This window comes from Rhodamnia argentea, chromosome 11 (genome assembly GCF_020921035.1).
Source record: "Rhodamnia argentea isolate NSW1041297 chromosome 11, ASM2092103v1, whole genome shotgun sequence".
NCBI lineage: Eukaryota > Viridiplantae > Streptophyta > Magnoliopsida > Myrtales > Myrtaceae > Rhodamnia > Rhodamnia argentea.
In genome coordinates this window covers 22255917-22272884 of record NC_063160.1, presented here as the reverse complement: position 1 = coordinate 22272884, position 16968 = coordinate 22255917, and the positions used below count along the sequence as shown (strand labels likewise).

At 40.2% G+C, this 16968-nt stretch overlaps 2 protein-coding genes across 2 annotated transcripts; both read left to right on the top strand.

The window, feature by feature from the left end:
• The first annotated feature begins 8264 nt into the window (after window positions 1-8264).
• On the top strand, window positions 8265-9491 carry LOC125312970 (GDP-mannose 4,6 dehydratase 1-like). The gene has a single exon (XM_048273076.1). The coding sequence runs from the start codon at window positions 8265-8267 to the stop codon at window positions 9489-9491; it is 1227 nt and encodes a 408-aa protein (XP_048129033.1).
• Window positions 9492-14460: 4969 nt separating this feature from the next.
• Window positions 14461-16263, top strand: LOC115728903 (GDP-mannose 4,6 dehydratase 2-like). Its single transcript, XM_030659316.2, has 2 exons — window positions 14461-15056; window positions 15891-16263. Exons 1-2 carry the CDS (start codon window positions 14476-14478, stop codon window positions 16261-16263), a joined length of 954 nt encoding a protein of 317 aa, XP_030515176.2. The 5' UTR covers window positions 14461-14475.
• Window positions 16264-16968: the final 705 nt, after the last annotated feature.

The window sequence follows — 16968 nt, the reverse complement described above, 5'->3', positions numbered from 1 at the left end:
ATACGAAGTAGGAGAAGGAGCTGGAGTTTGCGGATCGGGAAATGCAAAAGTAGATCCCTCGGGAAATGGGGCGGCAAAAGGGATGAATCCAACATTGAAACCTGTTTGGTCTAATCCTGGAGCGAAACCCGGAGCGAAATCCGTCGTATGATACTCGAAGGTGTAAGGGACGGCATCGCCAACTACATGACCTCGAGGAGTCCTCCGGGTCGACCGAACAGGCTCGGGCGGATCATCATCGTGAGGGCCAACGGTTGCCGCCGTAGTTGCTGGTTGGGGTGGTGGTATCATCGTGAGACGCCTCTCCTCATGCTGGGTGTATAGCATTGCCTTAGCTATCCTCCCCACATCTCCCCAAGTCCGACGAGATGGACGTGAATTTAATATACGTAAGATTTGTTCCACGCTATCACCCCGGTAATGATATGACAAGAAACAAATGTTATAAAATTACAATAACTTATGTTAGTAAAAATATAGTTAATGAATTAAATTGAAAGTATTTGTACGAACCATTGAACCCATTGCAACTCCCGTAATAGAAATCCACTTACGTGTATGTCCGCGGAACCACTCCATATATCCCGAGTGAAAGTGGAGTTCCTCCGTGGCGGGATCGGCATGGACTACATATTCGGTACGTCTGTCCCACAAAGCGATCCATCGTCCGTATTTAGCTGCTCAATCCTTCTCGGGTGGCCTATTGTCAATATCATGCAAGCCTGTGTGATCGCGGGGAGGAGTAGGTATCGACTGCCGCATACCAAACCGGCGAAGTACCCGATCTGGATAATGCCACTCAACTATCCAAAAACAGATGAGTGGCACACGAGCCCTCCAAATATCCCGTCCCCGCAAGCGATAAGCCGGTACATTCTCCAGAATGTCGCCACCATAGGGCTTCCAAATAATCTGTTATCATAATAAAACATATGAAATTAAATGAAAATTTAATTTAAAAGCTAACATTATATTAAACTCATTTGTTGTTATCATTACTTACATCTTCGGATGATAATCTATCAAGTTGGTAGCGCAAATGTACCAACGTATGCGTGGGGATCTCCGTCGTACTTCGACCGTGACTCCAACCGCATAAACAAAAAGCATTCAATTTTCTTATATAATACGCACTGGAAGGAATTAATAACGCACGAACTAAAAATATAATAGATCACATACCGACTACCGAAAGGTGCAAGTCCTAAAGGAACCTCAACCGTCGGGGATGGGCCATTTTCTAATTTTTGGGATTTTAAAAAAAAAATTTGGAGACAATTCGCGAGAAGGGCAAAATCATCATTTCTTAAAATTCGTTGGCCAAAATACCTTGAATCGGCCATGGCCAGTTGATTGTGGCCATTTTCTAATTTTTGGGATTTTTTAAAAAAATTTGGGAGACAATTTGCCAGAAGGGCAAAATCGTCATTTCTTAAAATTCGTTGGCCAAAATACCTTGAATCGGCCATGGCCGCTTGATTGTTGCCATTTTCTAATTTTTGGGATTTCTAAAACAAATTTTGGGAGACAATTTGCCGGAAGGGCAAAATCGTCATTTCTTAAAATTCGTTGGCCAAAATACCTTGAATCGGCCATGGCCGATTGATTGTGGCCATTTTCTAATTTTTGGGATTTTTAAAAAAAAATTGGGGAGACAATTTGCCAGAAGGGCAAAATCGTCATTTCTTAAAATTTGTTGCCCAAAATACCTTGAATCGCCCATGGCCGATTGATTGTGGCCATTTTCTAATTTTTGGGATTTTAAAAAAAAATTTGGGAGACAATTTGCCAGAAGGGCAAAATCGTCATTTCTTAAAATTTGTTGCCCCAAATACCTTCAATCGCCCATGGCCGATTGATTGTAGCCATTTTCTAATTTTTGGAATTTTAAAAAAAAAATTTGGGAGATAATTTGCCAAAAGGGCAAAATCGTCATTTCTTAAAATTCGTTGGCCAAAATACCTTGAATAAGCCATGGCCAATTAATTGTGGCCATTTTCTAATTTTTGGGATTTTAAAAAAAAAAATTTGGTGACAATTTGCCAAAAGGGCAAAATCGTCATTTCTTAAAATTCGTTGGCCAAAATACCTTGAATCGGCCATGGCCAGTTGATTGTGGCCATTTTCTAATTTTTGGGATTTTTAAAAAAAAATTTGGGAGACAATTTGCCAGAAGGGAAAAATCGTCATTTTTTAAAATTCGTCCGCAAAAATACCCTGAATCATCCATGGCCAGTTGATTGTGGCCATTTCCTAATTTTTGGGATTTTTTAAAAAAATTTTGGGAGACAATTTGCCAGAAGGGCAAAATCGTCATTTTTTATAATTTATCGGCCAAAATACCCTGAATCGTCCATGGCCACTTGATTGTGGCCATTTCATAATTTTTAGGATTTCTTTAAAAAAAATTTGGATATAATTTGCCCGAAGGGCTAAATCGTCATTTTTTTAAGTCACCGGCCAAAATAGTCTGCGGTCGGTTCATTGTGGCTATTTTCCTATTTTTCCAAATTTCTTAATATTTTTCCTTCATTTTTTTGAAAGTCTCTATCATTTTTTTTTTATCAATTTTGTATTTTCTAATTTTCTATTACTCGAATTTTGGAATTATTAAAAACATGACATAGAATGGTTTTAAATGTAACATCTAAAACTCTGTCAATGGTTTGACTATCGTAACCATATCTATATAGTAAGTATTATTATGGTAAATTTTTTTTACTACAACTCGTAAACATTATAATTATTCAGTGTACAAATAATAATCAAATAAATAAAACAATACTTACGAAACCGCAAAAAATAGCTATAACGAGGTTTACCTCAAACTATTGAGCGTAATCACGCACCGAATGTAGAGCTCAAACTATCAAGAGGAAGCACCGAGTAAGAAGGTTGGCTTTACTTTTGTCTCAACTCCTGCAAAAATAAAAAAGTCACAATTTAATTAAAACATGACGAAAATATTTGCAATAAAATAAAAACACTAACATCAATAAAGGCACCCGAGGAGAGGAGGATATGAAAAAATCTTCGTGAGCTATATCAGTATAAGAGGAGAGTCCGATTAAAACTTGGTCGGGATATTAAGAACAAATCTCGCCGAAGTTAATCAAAGCGAGGGGAGGGCTCCCAACGGACTCCACACTCTGTTCACTTAATATCCAGATCACTTAAAATCAGAAGAAGAGTTTCCGCAGAGGATGGAAGCGCAATACGAACGGAAGAAGAGCTTCTATGGAGGAGGGGCGAAAGGCTTGAGCTTCTGTGAGGAGGGGCGAAAGGCTTGAGCTTCTGTGGAGGAGGGGCGAAAGACTTGAGTTTCTGTAGAAGAGGGGCGAAAGAGAGCTTCTGTGGATGAGGGGCGAAAGAAAGCTTCTGTGAAGAGAAATAACGAAATGGCCAAAGCTTCTGTGAGGGGAGAGCCTTCGGCTTTGCTTTAAGCAGAGCCGAAGGCTCAGTAGTGCGCGTGAAAGGTGCCTGCAGCACCTTTCACGTCGCCCACGCCGCCCCGAGTAAAGGCGCCGGCAAGGGAGGGGGCCCCTACCCGCTCGGTAGTCTAAATGCCGAGCGGGTAGGGCAGCCACACATCCTCTCTGCAGCGTGCTAAAAGCACGCTGCGAGAGGATCCTTGCTCGGCACTATAAGTGCCGAGCGGGTGCTGCTCGGCACTCCGACTGCCGAGCGGACCCCAAAACAAGAATTATATTTTCTCTCCCCTAAAATGGTAAATAAAAATATTTTTGCATGCAATTTGAAAAAAAGCCCACAATTACATTGCTCCACTCTCTGAATATGGGTCTTCATCTGAATTGGGATTATGGCTGTATATTTCACATTCGGATGGCTTAACAACCTGCAGGGCTATGAGTTAGGAGAAAAAGCACTTGCTGATGGAACATGCAGTTATAATATTGTAAAAATCACCTCATCCAGAGCCCCCTTTAAGGTTTCAAGAAGGGAACCATCACCGTTTGCCTCTACCCATTCCTGGAATTTAACAGCTAAAACAATCACTTCATCGATGTCGAATACGAGCAACAAAAGGTGGAAATAGTATACTTTGTGGGATAAGAAATCTATGGAATAAGCAGGAGAACTCAGAAGGGTAAAGGACCTCAAACCGAATTTCTCCACCTCATTCATAGCTATGTAGATAGAAAAACCACAACCTCTTGACATTAAGGGAGATCCTCTGCTCTCATTGGTAGCGATAAACAATAACCATAGCAATGAAAGTAATTATCCACTGCAAACAGCTACACGAATGCGGCCCCTATAGAGAAGACTTAGTGAAAACACTGGAACTTGCAACAAGAATAAAGGGGAAAAGGAAGAAGATGGAATGATAGGTGACAGCACACATTTGTTTCTCAAATTGATCAAAACCAACATTAATGCATTCAGATACGCGTGAATCCAGATTATTCACAAGGAATTACCTGGGATGCTTCAAACATGTACGTATCAAAGATCAGCTTATAACTGTCCCAGCTTTCCTCATTAAAGAACTGATGAGCTTTCACCACACTGGAAAACTAACAAACAGTTAACCCTGACACCATTGCAAGAACATGAATTGCTACAATCATTATACCGACAAAGACTGCTTAGTCATATGTTATAACCAAATGTCATCCGGTTACGAGTTGATTGTGAGAGAAGAGAAGCAATATCAGCCTGGGAAATGGAGAGACTTGAACTCTCAGCTCCTCCTAGAGCAACAGTTCTCTGAACCGTCTATCAACCTTTGACAACACTCCCAACATGATCAAGAAAGGATTATACAAAGGGTTGCCATTTTGCCTAGTCAGCTGACAAAGACATTACCCGTAATCCTCCCTTCTATTGCACTTACAAAGTAGAAACCGGATACATGTGATACGGCGAATGAGCCAGATGGATCAATGTCTTTTGGCTGCATTAACCATAAGCAAAAATCCAATCAAACAAACACAACAAGTGAAAACCACGCATTTGTGGAGCCAACAACTCTTTTGCACGTGGATCGGCTCGACAAGTGATCGACTGACGAGGAAGAGTCCGTGTCTGAAGCTCTTCCGAGATAATCAAGAATCTGAAATTGAATGGGAAAAAAATTTAAGGAAAGAGACGTAAATTGTAAAAAGAGATTTGGCGCGACACATGCGTTCAATATACCAAAAGCCTCTGTCCAGCGAAAGAGAGACAAGGAAATTGGGGTTGGGAAAGAGAACGTAAAGGCCCAACCTGACACAATGAACCAAAAGCACACAAAAGAGTGCCAGTATGGTGCTAACCATACCACTAATACGGGTCTTGAACCTCTTGATGCATTTTTTAGCATTTCTAAACAAAGTGTATTAAAAAGAAATAGCTGAGTATTTAGTTGTATACGGTTGAGCGCGACACGGAAATTAGAAGAAGGCCGGAATGCGTCAATTAGATTTTGCAGACTGAAATCATACAGCTCTTGAACAACCAACTTGAATCCCATGTTGTCGGTTACGTCGTGGATACGCCCCACATTTGGATGTGGGTGCAGACGCGTGAACTCGACAGTGCCCATGTTGACATGAACGTGACCACAACGGAATCTTTTCACGGCAACGGAATCACCGTCATAGCTTGCCTTAAATACCGTAGTCCCGTCACGGCCTTTACCTATTTCCTCGGAGAGTTTGATATTAGACCAGGCAATCGGCATGAAATCATCAGAACATAAATCCTCCTCAAGCATAAGTCTTCGCATCACAGCAACAGCATCCTGAACAAGTTTCAGCTTCCTGTCGGCCATTGAGGCTCGTCTGCAGCAAGTTAAGAACGAAGAGAACTTGGGAATTTCCGTGACTCTGAGCGTTGAAAAGTTTGGATCTCGGTCGAAGAATGAATGCATCACGCATTATAAAGATAGTGTACGGTACGCCTGTTAATTTCCTAAATAATATTTGACTGTACATATCGCTCGAATAGGCATGTTTCCCTTTTTGAGCCGTTATGTAATTTAAATTTGTTTCCTATATTGATCGTGGTGAATGCTTACTTTATGGTCAATCATCTAGATAACATTAATTTAGGAAGTACTCCTAAAGAAACTACACGCGTTTAGGAGATTACGTAATTTAGATTAAAATTTAATATAAACTATTTCCTGGTTTAAATTAGGTCATCATGTAGATATATAAATTTTTCTATTATAACTCAAAAATAAAATCATGAATAAAAACTAAAACGCACCTTAATTTGTGTTGTTGTTCTAATACCTGAGGATATACATGCCCTATTTTGATTGAATTCGTTTATCACCAAAAAAAAAAACCAACTTCACATTATGTCATTAATATATATATATATATATATATATATATAATATACAACGTATCGAAATGACGTGTCGCATGTCGATGTCGGTGCTACTTAAGTCCTGCATTTTCCCAGCCCATTACTATTCTTAGATGGATGAAATAAGGGAAAAACGAATGCCGTGTCTTGGGCAAATTTTCCTATTAAAAATTGCCCAAGCTTCGATAATTGACACTTGAAGGTTTCCCTAGCCTTGAGAGCTTCTCATGCTCGAATTGCGCCTTCATGTGGTTTTTCATGATTAAAAAAATTAGTTTAGGGTAAATTTATCACAAAAGTATCAGCTTGGGGTTTTTTGTAGCCAAAAAAATAATTTGCGATAAATTTGTCACATGTATGCTAATTTGGGATTTTCCATGGTATTAACCCTAGTTTATATTAAATTTTAATCTAAATTAGGTCATATCCTATATGGTTATGAAAATTTTAAAATATGGCAACTGCATTTATCCTAAATGCATGCAATTCTTTTTTTCGTATTAATAGTGTTAACAAGAATATTTCCTAAATAGTAAGTATTCATCAAGATCCATATGCGAAATAAATTACCCTCTGGGTCTATGATGATTTCTAGATTTATTGACTTGTGTAAACTTTGTATTTGTATCAAGGTACTCACAAGTAAGTTAGTATTACTTTGATGGATTTTGGCAGGTGCTGTCCGATCCACCCGCGAGGGTTTAGACACATTCATGTTTGATCGATCTTACTTCAATTGTGTGAAGTCTAAGATTGAATATTCCCAAACTTACGACAACGGTTTATTAGTGTGAATTTCCATATGTCCAGGTTGGTGTTGCAAAGTGTAATTTCGGTGGTCAAAGTATGTGTTGCATTCAACCTATAGATTTGATTCACGCAGCTAGATTCTAATTCGTATATCCTTTGGCACATAGTTAATTCATCGTTTTACTATGAAAAAAAGGCTAAAATTATTACATGAAAAATGCAAATAAAGGGGAGATTGCATCTTCATTAAAAAAAAATTTTAAAAAAGCTATATTCACTAGTGCATTTGGGGAATTAGATTGCATCACTTTATCTAATAAATTGAATAAAAAAGAAAATCCATGTCATATATTTCTATTTGAAAGAAAGAGGTTAATCTAGGGAATCAATTTATTAGATACAAGTCGCATAGCATATACTTACTTCTCTTTTTGAGCATCGTACATATTATGAATTTCCATTTATAGGCTTCCAGGCACGTTGGACTTATGACAGTGCCTTTCCTTTTGTCTTGCTCTCACAAAATCATCTGACACCCATTTGAAGTTTTCTAATAAGAAAAATTTTTACCTTCGAAGTCTCACTTGAAAAAGGCATAGTCATGTTGATCGCCATATGTTATCAATTTCGCAATCGGTGGCAGGGCCTCAATAACAAAATGTCGAATAATGCTATCTTGCATTATAAATATAGTGTATGCCTTGTTGTTGGGGTTGATTAACTAGTCTGCTAATTATCATTATTGGGCAATTTGCACCTCCAAGTTGGCTTAAGTAAGATGATTTATTAATACTAGATAATAGGATTACGAGAATGTTTTGATTTCTTTCGCTAATTACATGTTTGTTGGAAGGTCAATGAAATTCATTTGACGGAGATTTCCCAAAGTCAATCGCATTTAGGAATAAATTATTTTGATCAGGATGACTTTTTTATTCCTCTTGTCATTGGAGTCTATTGTCCATTTAGGTAATTTTTTAAATATTACTCAAATCAAATATCAAATTATCTAATTGGGAGAATTGTGATTCTAATGCGATTTGATTTGAGTGTAGATATCTCTCGAATATGCAAGTTTCCCTTTTTATGCGATTTGATTTCCTGGCCACCGTGACCATCTGCACACGTCTCCCTGTGCATATCCTCAAAACCCCAGGGTTTTCAGATCAGACATTCCCACGAACTTCGCGACGATGGCGATCCAGAGTGACACGCCCAAATCCGGATCCGGAGCCAACGGCGAAGCCCTGCCGCCGCAGCACAGCAAGGTGGCGTTGATCACTGGAATTACCAGCCAGGTAACTACCAGCCAGGACGGGTGGTACCTCACCAAGTTGTTGCTCGACAAGGGGTACGAGGTTCACGACCTGATCTGTCACTCTCCCAACTTCGAGACCCGACAAGTCGACAACATCTACATCGATCGGCAGGAGCACGAGAATCGGATCAAGCTTCACTTCGCCGATCCCACCGACGCTTCCTCTCTCCGCCTCTGTATCGACACGATCTCTCCTGACGAGGTCTACAATCTCGCCGGCCAGTCCGACATGGCGGCCTCGTTCGAGATCCCTGATTACACTGCCGATATGGTTGCCACGGTCACCCTCCGGCTCCTCGAGGCCGTGCGCTGTCACGTCTCTGCTACCGGCCGCAGCCACATCCGTTACTGCCAGGCTGGGTCTTCAGAGATATTTGGGCCTCAGGAATATGAATATTGGCCCTGGAATCCGCAGACGCCGCTGTCTGAGACATCCCCGTTTCACCCGCAGTCCCCCTACGCCGTGTCTAAGTGGGCCGCGCACAGGTACGCCGTGCACTATCGCGAGGCCCACGGGCTGTTCGTGTGCAACGGGATCCTGTTCAACCACGAGTCCCCGAGGCGGGGCGAGAACTTCTTGAGCCGGAAGATCACGAGGGCTGTGGGGCGGATCAAGATGGGGCTGCAGAGCAAGCTGTTCCTGGGGGATCTGCATGGCTCTCAGGAATGGGGGTTCGCCGGGGACTACGTGGAGGCGATGTGGATTATGCTGCAGCAAGAAAAACCGGACGACTACGTGGTGGCGATGGAGAAGTCGCACAGGGTGGTGGATTTCTTGGCCTTGGCGTTTGACCATGCGGGGCTGTATTTCTGGGATCATGTGGTGATCGACGAGAGGTATCTCAGGCTGGGAGAGGTGGACAACTTGAAGGGAGATGCGAGTAAGGCCAAGAAGGTGTTGGGCTGGGAGGCCGAGGTCGGGTTTGACGAGTTGGTGAAGATGATGGTGGACGAGGACCTTGAATTGGCTAAAAGGGACAAGTTTCTTGTTCATGCTCAGCACAAGCGCCGAGTATTCCTTACTTGTTATCTCTTGCTGCTCTGTTTCTTAACCTGTGCTCTTGTTTGGTTTTTTCTTAGAATATCAGCTGGACGCAAGTAAAAGGGTTTGAGATGTTCTCGGGATGGATATAAGTTCTTCACCAGTTAAATGTCTCAAATGTCTGTTTGGATTTGTTGCAACCTACCCTATTCGCATTCAGATTTTTTCTTCTTCCTTGGGTTTGCCACATTTGAATTTGCTACCTTCTTGTTCAAGTCCGGATGAGCGTCAGATGAGTTGAAAAGCCTGTGTGTTTACTTTCTTCAGATCTTCTTGAATTCAGAGAGTGCAATAAGTTGTGGAGAAGAAAGAGAATGGACCAACCCCTTTTGTGTTTGTTCGCGCATTCCTAAGAAATAAGGGAAATTTTTCTGATGGGAATGCATAAACTGGAAGTTTGGTTCGGTAACTTCATCTATTCATAGGTTTAAAATGCGAGATCAATCACTTTCGAACTGTTATGATTGTCCTTTCCATTGAAGAACTTTGTATCTGTGTTTGTGTTGGTGCCAGGACGTCTCCTTGGCGGAGGTAATGATTGAAGAGAATTCCATCTATCAATAATATCAAAAAGACCTTGTATTTGTCGATGCGTGTGGGGATTGCTGATCGAAGACGATTCCATCTATCAATAAGACAAAAAAAAAAAAAAAATTTGTATTTGTCAATGCTTGGGAAAGATGGGGACTCTTGCAAACCCAATCGAGGTTCTGAACTTGCAATAGGGATTGCAATTGCTATTCGATACGACAGATTTTCTAGCGGCCCTGCAATTGCAATAGGGATTGCTGTCTTATGTGGCATTGTACGTACGCTGAATTGATACATTAGCTATTTACCCGAGATTATGGGATAGAGCCACTTGAAGACAATTCGGTTGATGAAATGATCTAAGAATATTGTCGTGCTTTTCCTAGTCTAGTTTTGTGCAAGATACGGACTTTCATCGATGTTGATTGATATCATCATGTTTTGATAATTGAATAGGCATTTCAAATCTAAAAGTTGAATTATCCCGAAAATACCAAACGTAGGACTATATCTACTTTACCTCAGGATGTTGCCCGTGATGAATGGTCGCACTGATTATTATTTAATAGCAAAGCGTTTTCCTTCTTAGTAAAATTTCGTAATAAAATTACGAAGAAGAAAAAATCAAGCATTGATGATATGGAGGCGATGTTAGAGAAATCTGGAAAGGAAACTTGATTGCAAATCGCAACTCGGCCCGACCTGGATTTACCAAGAAAAGTGTTTTCTTGCCGTTGAATGGTGTTACTGTTCGCAATTTTCACGACCTAGGTTTTCTGTATTAGAGAGAGAGAGAGAGAGAGAGAGGTAATGGATTTCAACGAAAAGATTATTATGGATTTCCTCACAGACTTGCCACATTAGCTAATAAAAACTAATGAAGGGTAAATATTTCACATAGGTACCAGTATGTGTTTGAGATTTTTGGTGACCCAAAATTAGTTCATGGTAAATCTATCGAGGTGTAACAGTTTGGGATAATTTGATCACAAACGTACTAATTTGAGATTTTTCATGGTATTAATTCTAGATTTTTTCCTAAAATGTTGCCTCTAAACTAATTACTTAGGATTGTAAATTATTAGAATTGTCCTCTCCTTGTAGGAGGAAAACGATTTGTGCTTCTCCCCAAATATAGCCATCACCCATGCAAAAATTATGCACCTAATTTTGTAATATAATCTATAACCTACAATCTATGTCTATATTCCATAGTTATATACATAAACGACAAGTTTTATCGTTAGCCATTTAATACTTAATTGGTTTTGCAATTAGATAGGTCAATTGGTCTTAGATAGTCCCAAACTTACCATAAAGGTTTATTAGTGTGGATTTCCATATATCCGGATTGGTTTTGCAAACTGTAGCTTTAGTGGTCAAATTATGTGTTGCATTCAACATATAGATTTTATTAATGCAGCTAGATTCTGGCTCGTATATGCTTCGAGACAGAGTTAATTTTTTCAGTTAATTTAGTTTCGTTTTACTATGACAAGAAAGACTAAAATTATAACAGAGAAAAATGCAAATAAAGGGGAGATCGCATTTTCATTAAAAAAAAAAAAAACTATATTCACTAGTGCATTTAGGGAATTAGATTGCATCAATTTATCTAAAAATTGAATAAAAATGAAAATCCATTTTTTATATTTCTATTTGAAAGAAAGAGGTTAGTCCTTGGAAATCAATTTGTTAGATACAAATCGCATATCATATATTTACTTCTCTTTTTAAGCATCATATATATTATGAATTTCCATTTGTAGGCTTCTAGTCACGTTAGACTTATGACGGTGCCTTTCCTTTTGTCATGCTTGCATAAAATCAACTGACACCCATTTGAAGTTTTCTATTAAGAAAAGCTTTAACCTTCAAAGTCTCACTCGAAAAAGGCACAGTTATGCTAATCGCCATATGTTATCAATTTCGCAATCGGTCGCAGGGCGTCAATGATAAAATGTCGAATAATGCTATCTTGCATTATAAATATAGTGTATGACTTATTGTTGGGGCTGATTAATTAGTCTACTAATTATCATTATTGGGCAATTAGCACCTTGCCAAGTTGGCTTAAGTAAGATGATTTATTAATACCAAAGAAGAGGATTACGACAATGTTTTGATTTCTTTTGCTAATTACATGTTTGTTGGAAGGTCAATGAAAGTCATTTGACAGAGATTTCCCAAAGTTAATCACATTTAGGACTAAATTACTTTAATCAGGATGACATTTCTATTCCTCTTGTCCTTGGAGTCTATTGTCCATTTAGGTAATTTCTTAAATAATATTCAAATTGAATATCAAACTATCTAATTTGGAGCATTGTGATTCTAATGCGATTTGGTTTGAGTGTAGATATCTCTTGAATAGGCATGTTTCCCCTTAATGTAATTGGCATTTGATCTTTGAGACTAAAGATTGGATCCCCAATTAAATTTGTTTCGTATAATAGTTGTGGTGAATAACTACTATATGGTCAATCATCTAAATATATCGCATGACAATAATTTAGGACGTGTTCCTATTAAGAAGATTAATTCAAAAAAAAAAAAAATCGCATGCATTTAGGATGGATGCAGTTGCCATTTTAGAATTTGCGTAGCCATATCGGATATTACCTAATTTAGATTAAGATTTAAGATAAATTATTCCTAGTTTAAATTAGGTCATCATGTAGATTTATAAATCTACAGGATGACCTAACTCAATTAAAAGGATAAGTGCATATCCTTACGTATTAGAACAACACCACAAATTAAGATGCGTTTCTGTTTAAATTAATATTGTGTATACCGGTTTTATTTATGATTTCATTCCCATCTCCCTTTGCATCTCCTCAAAACCCTAGAGTCCATCCATCCCATCTTCCCAGAAGCATCCAACTCCTTCAAATCTACCGAGCAGACCCATTTCACCACCATCCTACGGGACAATGGCGACGCCAGACGACATGCCCAAATCTGCTTCTGAAGCCCCGCCGCCACAGCACCGCAAGGTGGCCCTGATCACCATCGTCACCGGACGACCGGATGGATCGTACCTCATCGAGTTGTTGCTCGACAAAGGGTGCGAGGTCCATAGTCTGATCCGTCACTCCTCCAACTTCGGCACCCGACAAGTCGACCACATCTATATCGATCCCCACAACACCCACAAGTAATATCGATCATGAATAAAAGAAATGAAGTAAAGAAAAGATCAAAATAAGACAAGACTTTAGCGGGTTTTCACATCGTGTCACAAATTTCTAAAAAGAAAAACTAGTTTTTGAAATTCAAAACAAATAAAAGGATGAAAAAATCACAATAAAATATTTACGCCAATCCCTAAATAGATTTTACATTAGAGTTTCATAAACATAGAAAAGGAAAAGAAGAGAGGAAAAGCTTGGGGATGGTTTTTTTGTCACATTCGTCAAAGACATAACATCATACAACAGTGAGTTAAGTCAATTTGGTTATCCAACAATGGTGCCAATTTTTCTAGCAGAGTCTCAGAAATCAGAATTAACAAAAAGCCCTTCCAAACCAACTTTTCTAATGCATTACTAAATTTTGTTGCGGAAAAAATGTTTGAACAGGGTTAGAACAAACCTCATGCAGTGCTAGCATGTTCTATTTAAGTACCCATTGAAATACCAAGTGCGGATTGGGTAGCAAGTTACAAAAAAAAAAAGTGATTAAAGATTGATGTAAACAAAATACAAAAAAAATCATCTTAAAATATAATACAAGAGTTGAATCAACTAAATATAGGAAAAAATCTCATGCACTGCTAGCATGTTCTTATATTTGATTATCTGACGTTTTGGTTACTAATAATTTTAGATCCTTTTTTTTTTCCGTTAATCTTGCTTTTAGCAATATTTTGTTATTTATAGAAATTGATTCCTCAAAGAAACTGGACAAAAAAAGTCATTCGATTTTCTTGGGAAATTGTGGGGTGTAGACAGCATGGTTACTATAGGTAGAGTAACGATGCGATGCCCAAGCATTTTCTTTTTTAATATATAAAGATATTACAAACCAGTAACATTTCATAAAAAAAAACAATACAATAATAGAAAATAATAAAAAAAGAAGAAGATATTTTCAATAATCAGCTCTTGTGATTTTGATTTATATCTAGAAATTCTTCTTCTTTTATTTTGATACACGAGTGCCTTCAAACCCTAGGGTTTTTGTCGACATTCACTCGATTTAAATCTGCCCCTTCACATTCCCAAGAACGTCTCACGAGCGGACCGGTTCCCCATCCTACGCGACGATGGCGACCGCGATCAAGAGCGACACGCCCAAATCCGGATCCGGAGCCAACGGCGAAGCCCCGCCCAAGGAGCCGTAGCACCGCAAGGTGGCCCTGATCGCCGGCATCACCGGACAGGACGGGTCATATCTCACCGAGTTGCTGCTCGACAAAGGGTACGAGGTCCACGGCCTGATCCGTCACTCATCCAACTTCAGCACCCGACGAGTCGACCACATCTACATCGATCCCCACAACGCCCACATGGCCCGGATGAAGCTTCACTACGCGGATCTCACCGACGCCTCGTCTATCCGCCACTTGATCGACACGATCTCCCCCGATGAGATCTACAATCTCGACGACCAGTCCGACGTGGCGCCCTCCTTCGAGATCCCTGATTACATCGTTGATGTGGTCGCCACGGTTGCCCTCCGCCTCCTCGAGGCCGTGCGTTCTCACGTCTCCGCTACCGGCCGCAGCCACATCCGTTACTGCCAGGCTGGGTCTTCAGAGATATTTGGGCCTCAGGAATATGAATATTGGCTCTGGAATCCGCAGACACCGCTGTCTGAGACATCCCTGTTCAACCCCCGGTCCCCCTACGCGGTGTCCAAGTGCACTGCGCATCGGTACGCGGTTCACTACCGCGAGGCCCACGGGTTGTTCGTGTGCAACGGTATCCTGTTCAACCACGAGTCCCCGAGACGGGGCGAAAACTTCTTGAGCCGGAAGATCACGAGGGCTGTCGGGCGGATCAAGATGGGGCTGCAAAGCAAGTTCTTCCTGAAGAATTTGGATGGCATTCAGGAATGGGGTTTCGCCGGGGACCACATGGAGGCGATGTGGATTGTTGCGCGGAACAAGCGATCGAACAATAAAATAGACAGAACAAGAAAATAAATCGGACACTAGATGTACGTGGTTCGGTCGTAGAAACCTACGTCCACGGGGAGAGTAGCACGAATTCCACTATAGAACGAGCGATACACGGAGATTACAGAACCACACTCGAGTCACTCAAACACTCTCGGTGTTTTTCAAGCCCCAATTACATTCAAGAACGCACACAGTGTTTAGCCCCAAATTCCTAGGGAAATAATCTCTCAATCTCGCAAAAAAATTAACACAAATCTAACCTTAAGATTTAATCGGCTTCGACACTTAAATTCTTGATGTAATTCCACAGAATAAATCCCACGAGCAAGCACTCGATAATCGGTGCTTCAAGAACTCTGCATCAACTTCGGCACACTAAGCACTCACACGAAATCGGTGCTTCAAGGCCTTCGTGCTATCAACAACGGCGCTCTCTGCAAATATATATGCCACTTGCCAGAAAAACACCCTAAAGAAGAAAACCTTAGATACGTTAATATATGCCACCGCCTGAGGAAGTCCCAACTTTGACCGGTCAAAGAAGTCCAACAGAGTAAAAATAGGAAATAAAATCCAAGTGAGATTCGGTTAACAACTCTTGACCGTAACTTCAAGAAGTCAAGAAAGTGCACATTAATTTGTACTTTGACGAACTCCAGTAGAAAGGAAATAATGTGCCCATATTTCCTTTTATTATTTTTTCCTTCGTAATCTTCACGAAGAGTCCATACACTTCACGTGTCCATGCACTTAGGAACTTCACTTTGACCCGAGTTTTATTTGATAGGCTTAAATTCGAGACATATTTTAACATGGATGATGCTGCAGCAAGAAAAACCGGACGACTACGTGATCGCAACAGAGTGGCACGCGTTGGTGGACTTCTTGGAGGTTGCGTTTAAGTATGCGGGGCTGAATCCGTTTGACCTTGTGGAGTTCAAGTATGTGGGGCTGAAGCCGGCAGAGGTTGACAGCATGAAGGGAGACACGACGGTGGAGGTCGACAACAAGACCGGAGATGCAAGTAAGGCCGAGAAAGTGTTGGGTTGGAAGCCCAAGGTTGGGTTTGAGGAGTTGGTGAAGATGATGGTGGACAAGGACATTGAATTGGCTAAGAGAGAGAAAGAGAAGGTTCTTGATGATGCTGCGTACATTGACGATGGCGTTGGGTAGACCAATGAGCTGAAATGTCTGTTGGACTTGTTGCAACTCACCCTATTCATTCTCTTTCAATTAGTACAATGCAAGACTTTTTCATTTTCCTCGCTTTGCTTTATATGAAGTACGCCACCTTCTTGTTCAAGTTCATTCGGATGGGCTTCAGATGATTTTCCTTGCTTCAGATTTTTTCATCTACCTTGTTAAATGTTGTTCAAGTTGGAGAGAAAGAAGGTAGAACAGTGTTTCTTGAACTACTGCAGCATTGGTTTAATGGGACTTATGCAATTCCTTCAAATGTTTGAATGGTTATGACTTGGAACTACGATTGCCCTTTTTGAAAGCGAAAGCATCTATGGAGACTACCCCTGGGCTTGCCTCTCTTTCTTGACTAAAACCATATGGGCCATTGTCTCACACATTGCCTCTCTTTCTTGACTAAAGCAGCTATGGAGAGTAGATGCAAATTGCATACCATATATTCACTTTTCTTTGTAGCGTCATACATATTATGAATTTCCATGTATCGGTTTCTAGGCACATTAGACTTATGATGTCGCCTTTACTTTCTTCGTGCTCGCACCCGTTTGAAGTTTTCTAATTCAAGATCTCACTAGAAAAAGGAACAGAGTCCTTATCTCCACATGTTATCAAATTCCACAATCAATCGCAGGGCCTCAATAACAAAATCATTCATAATCAAATACAAGTACAAAGTGC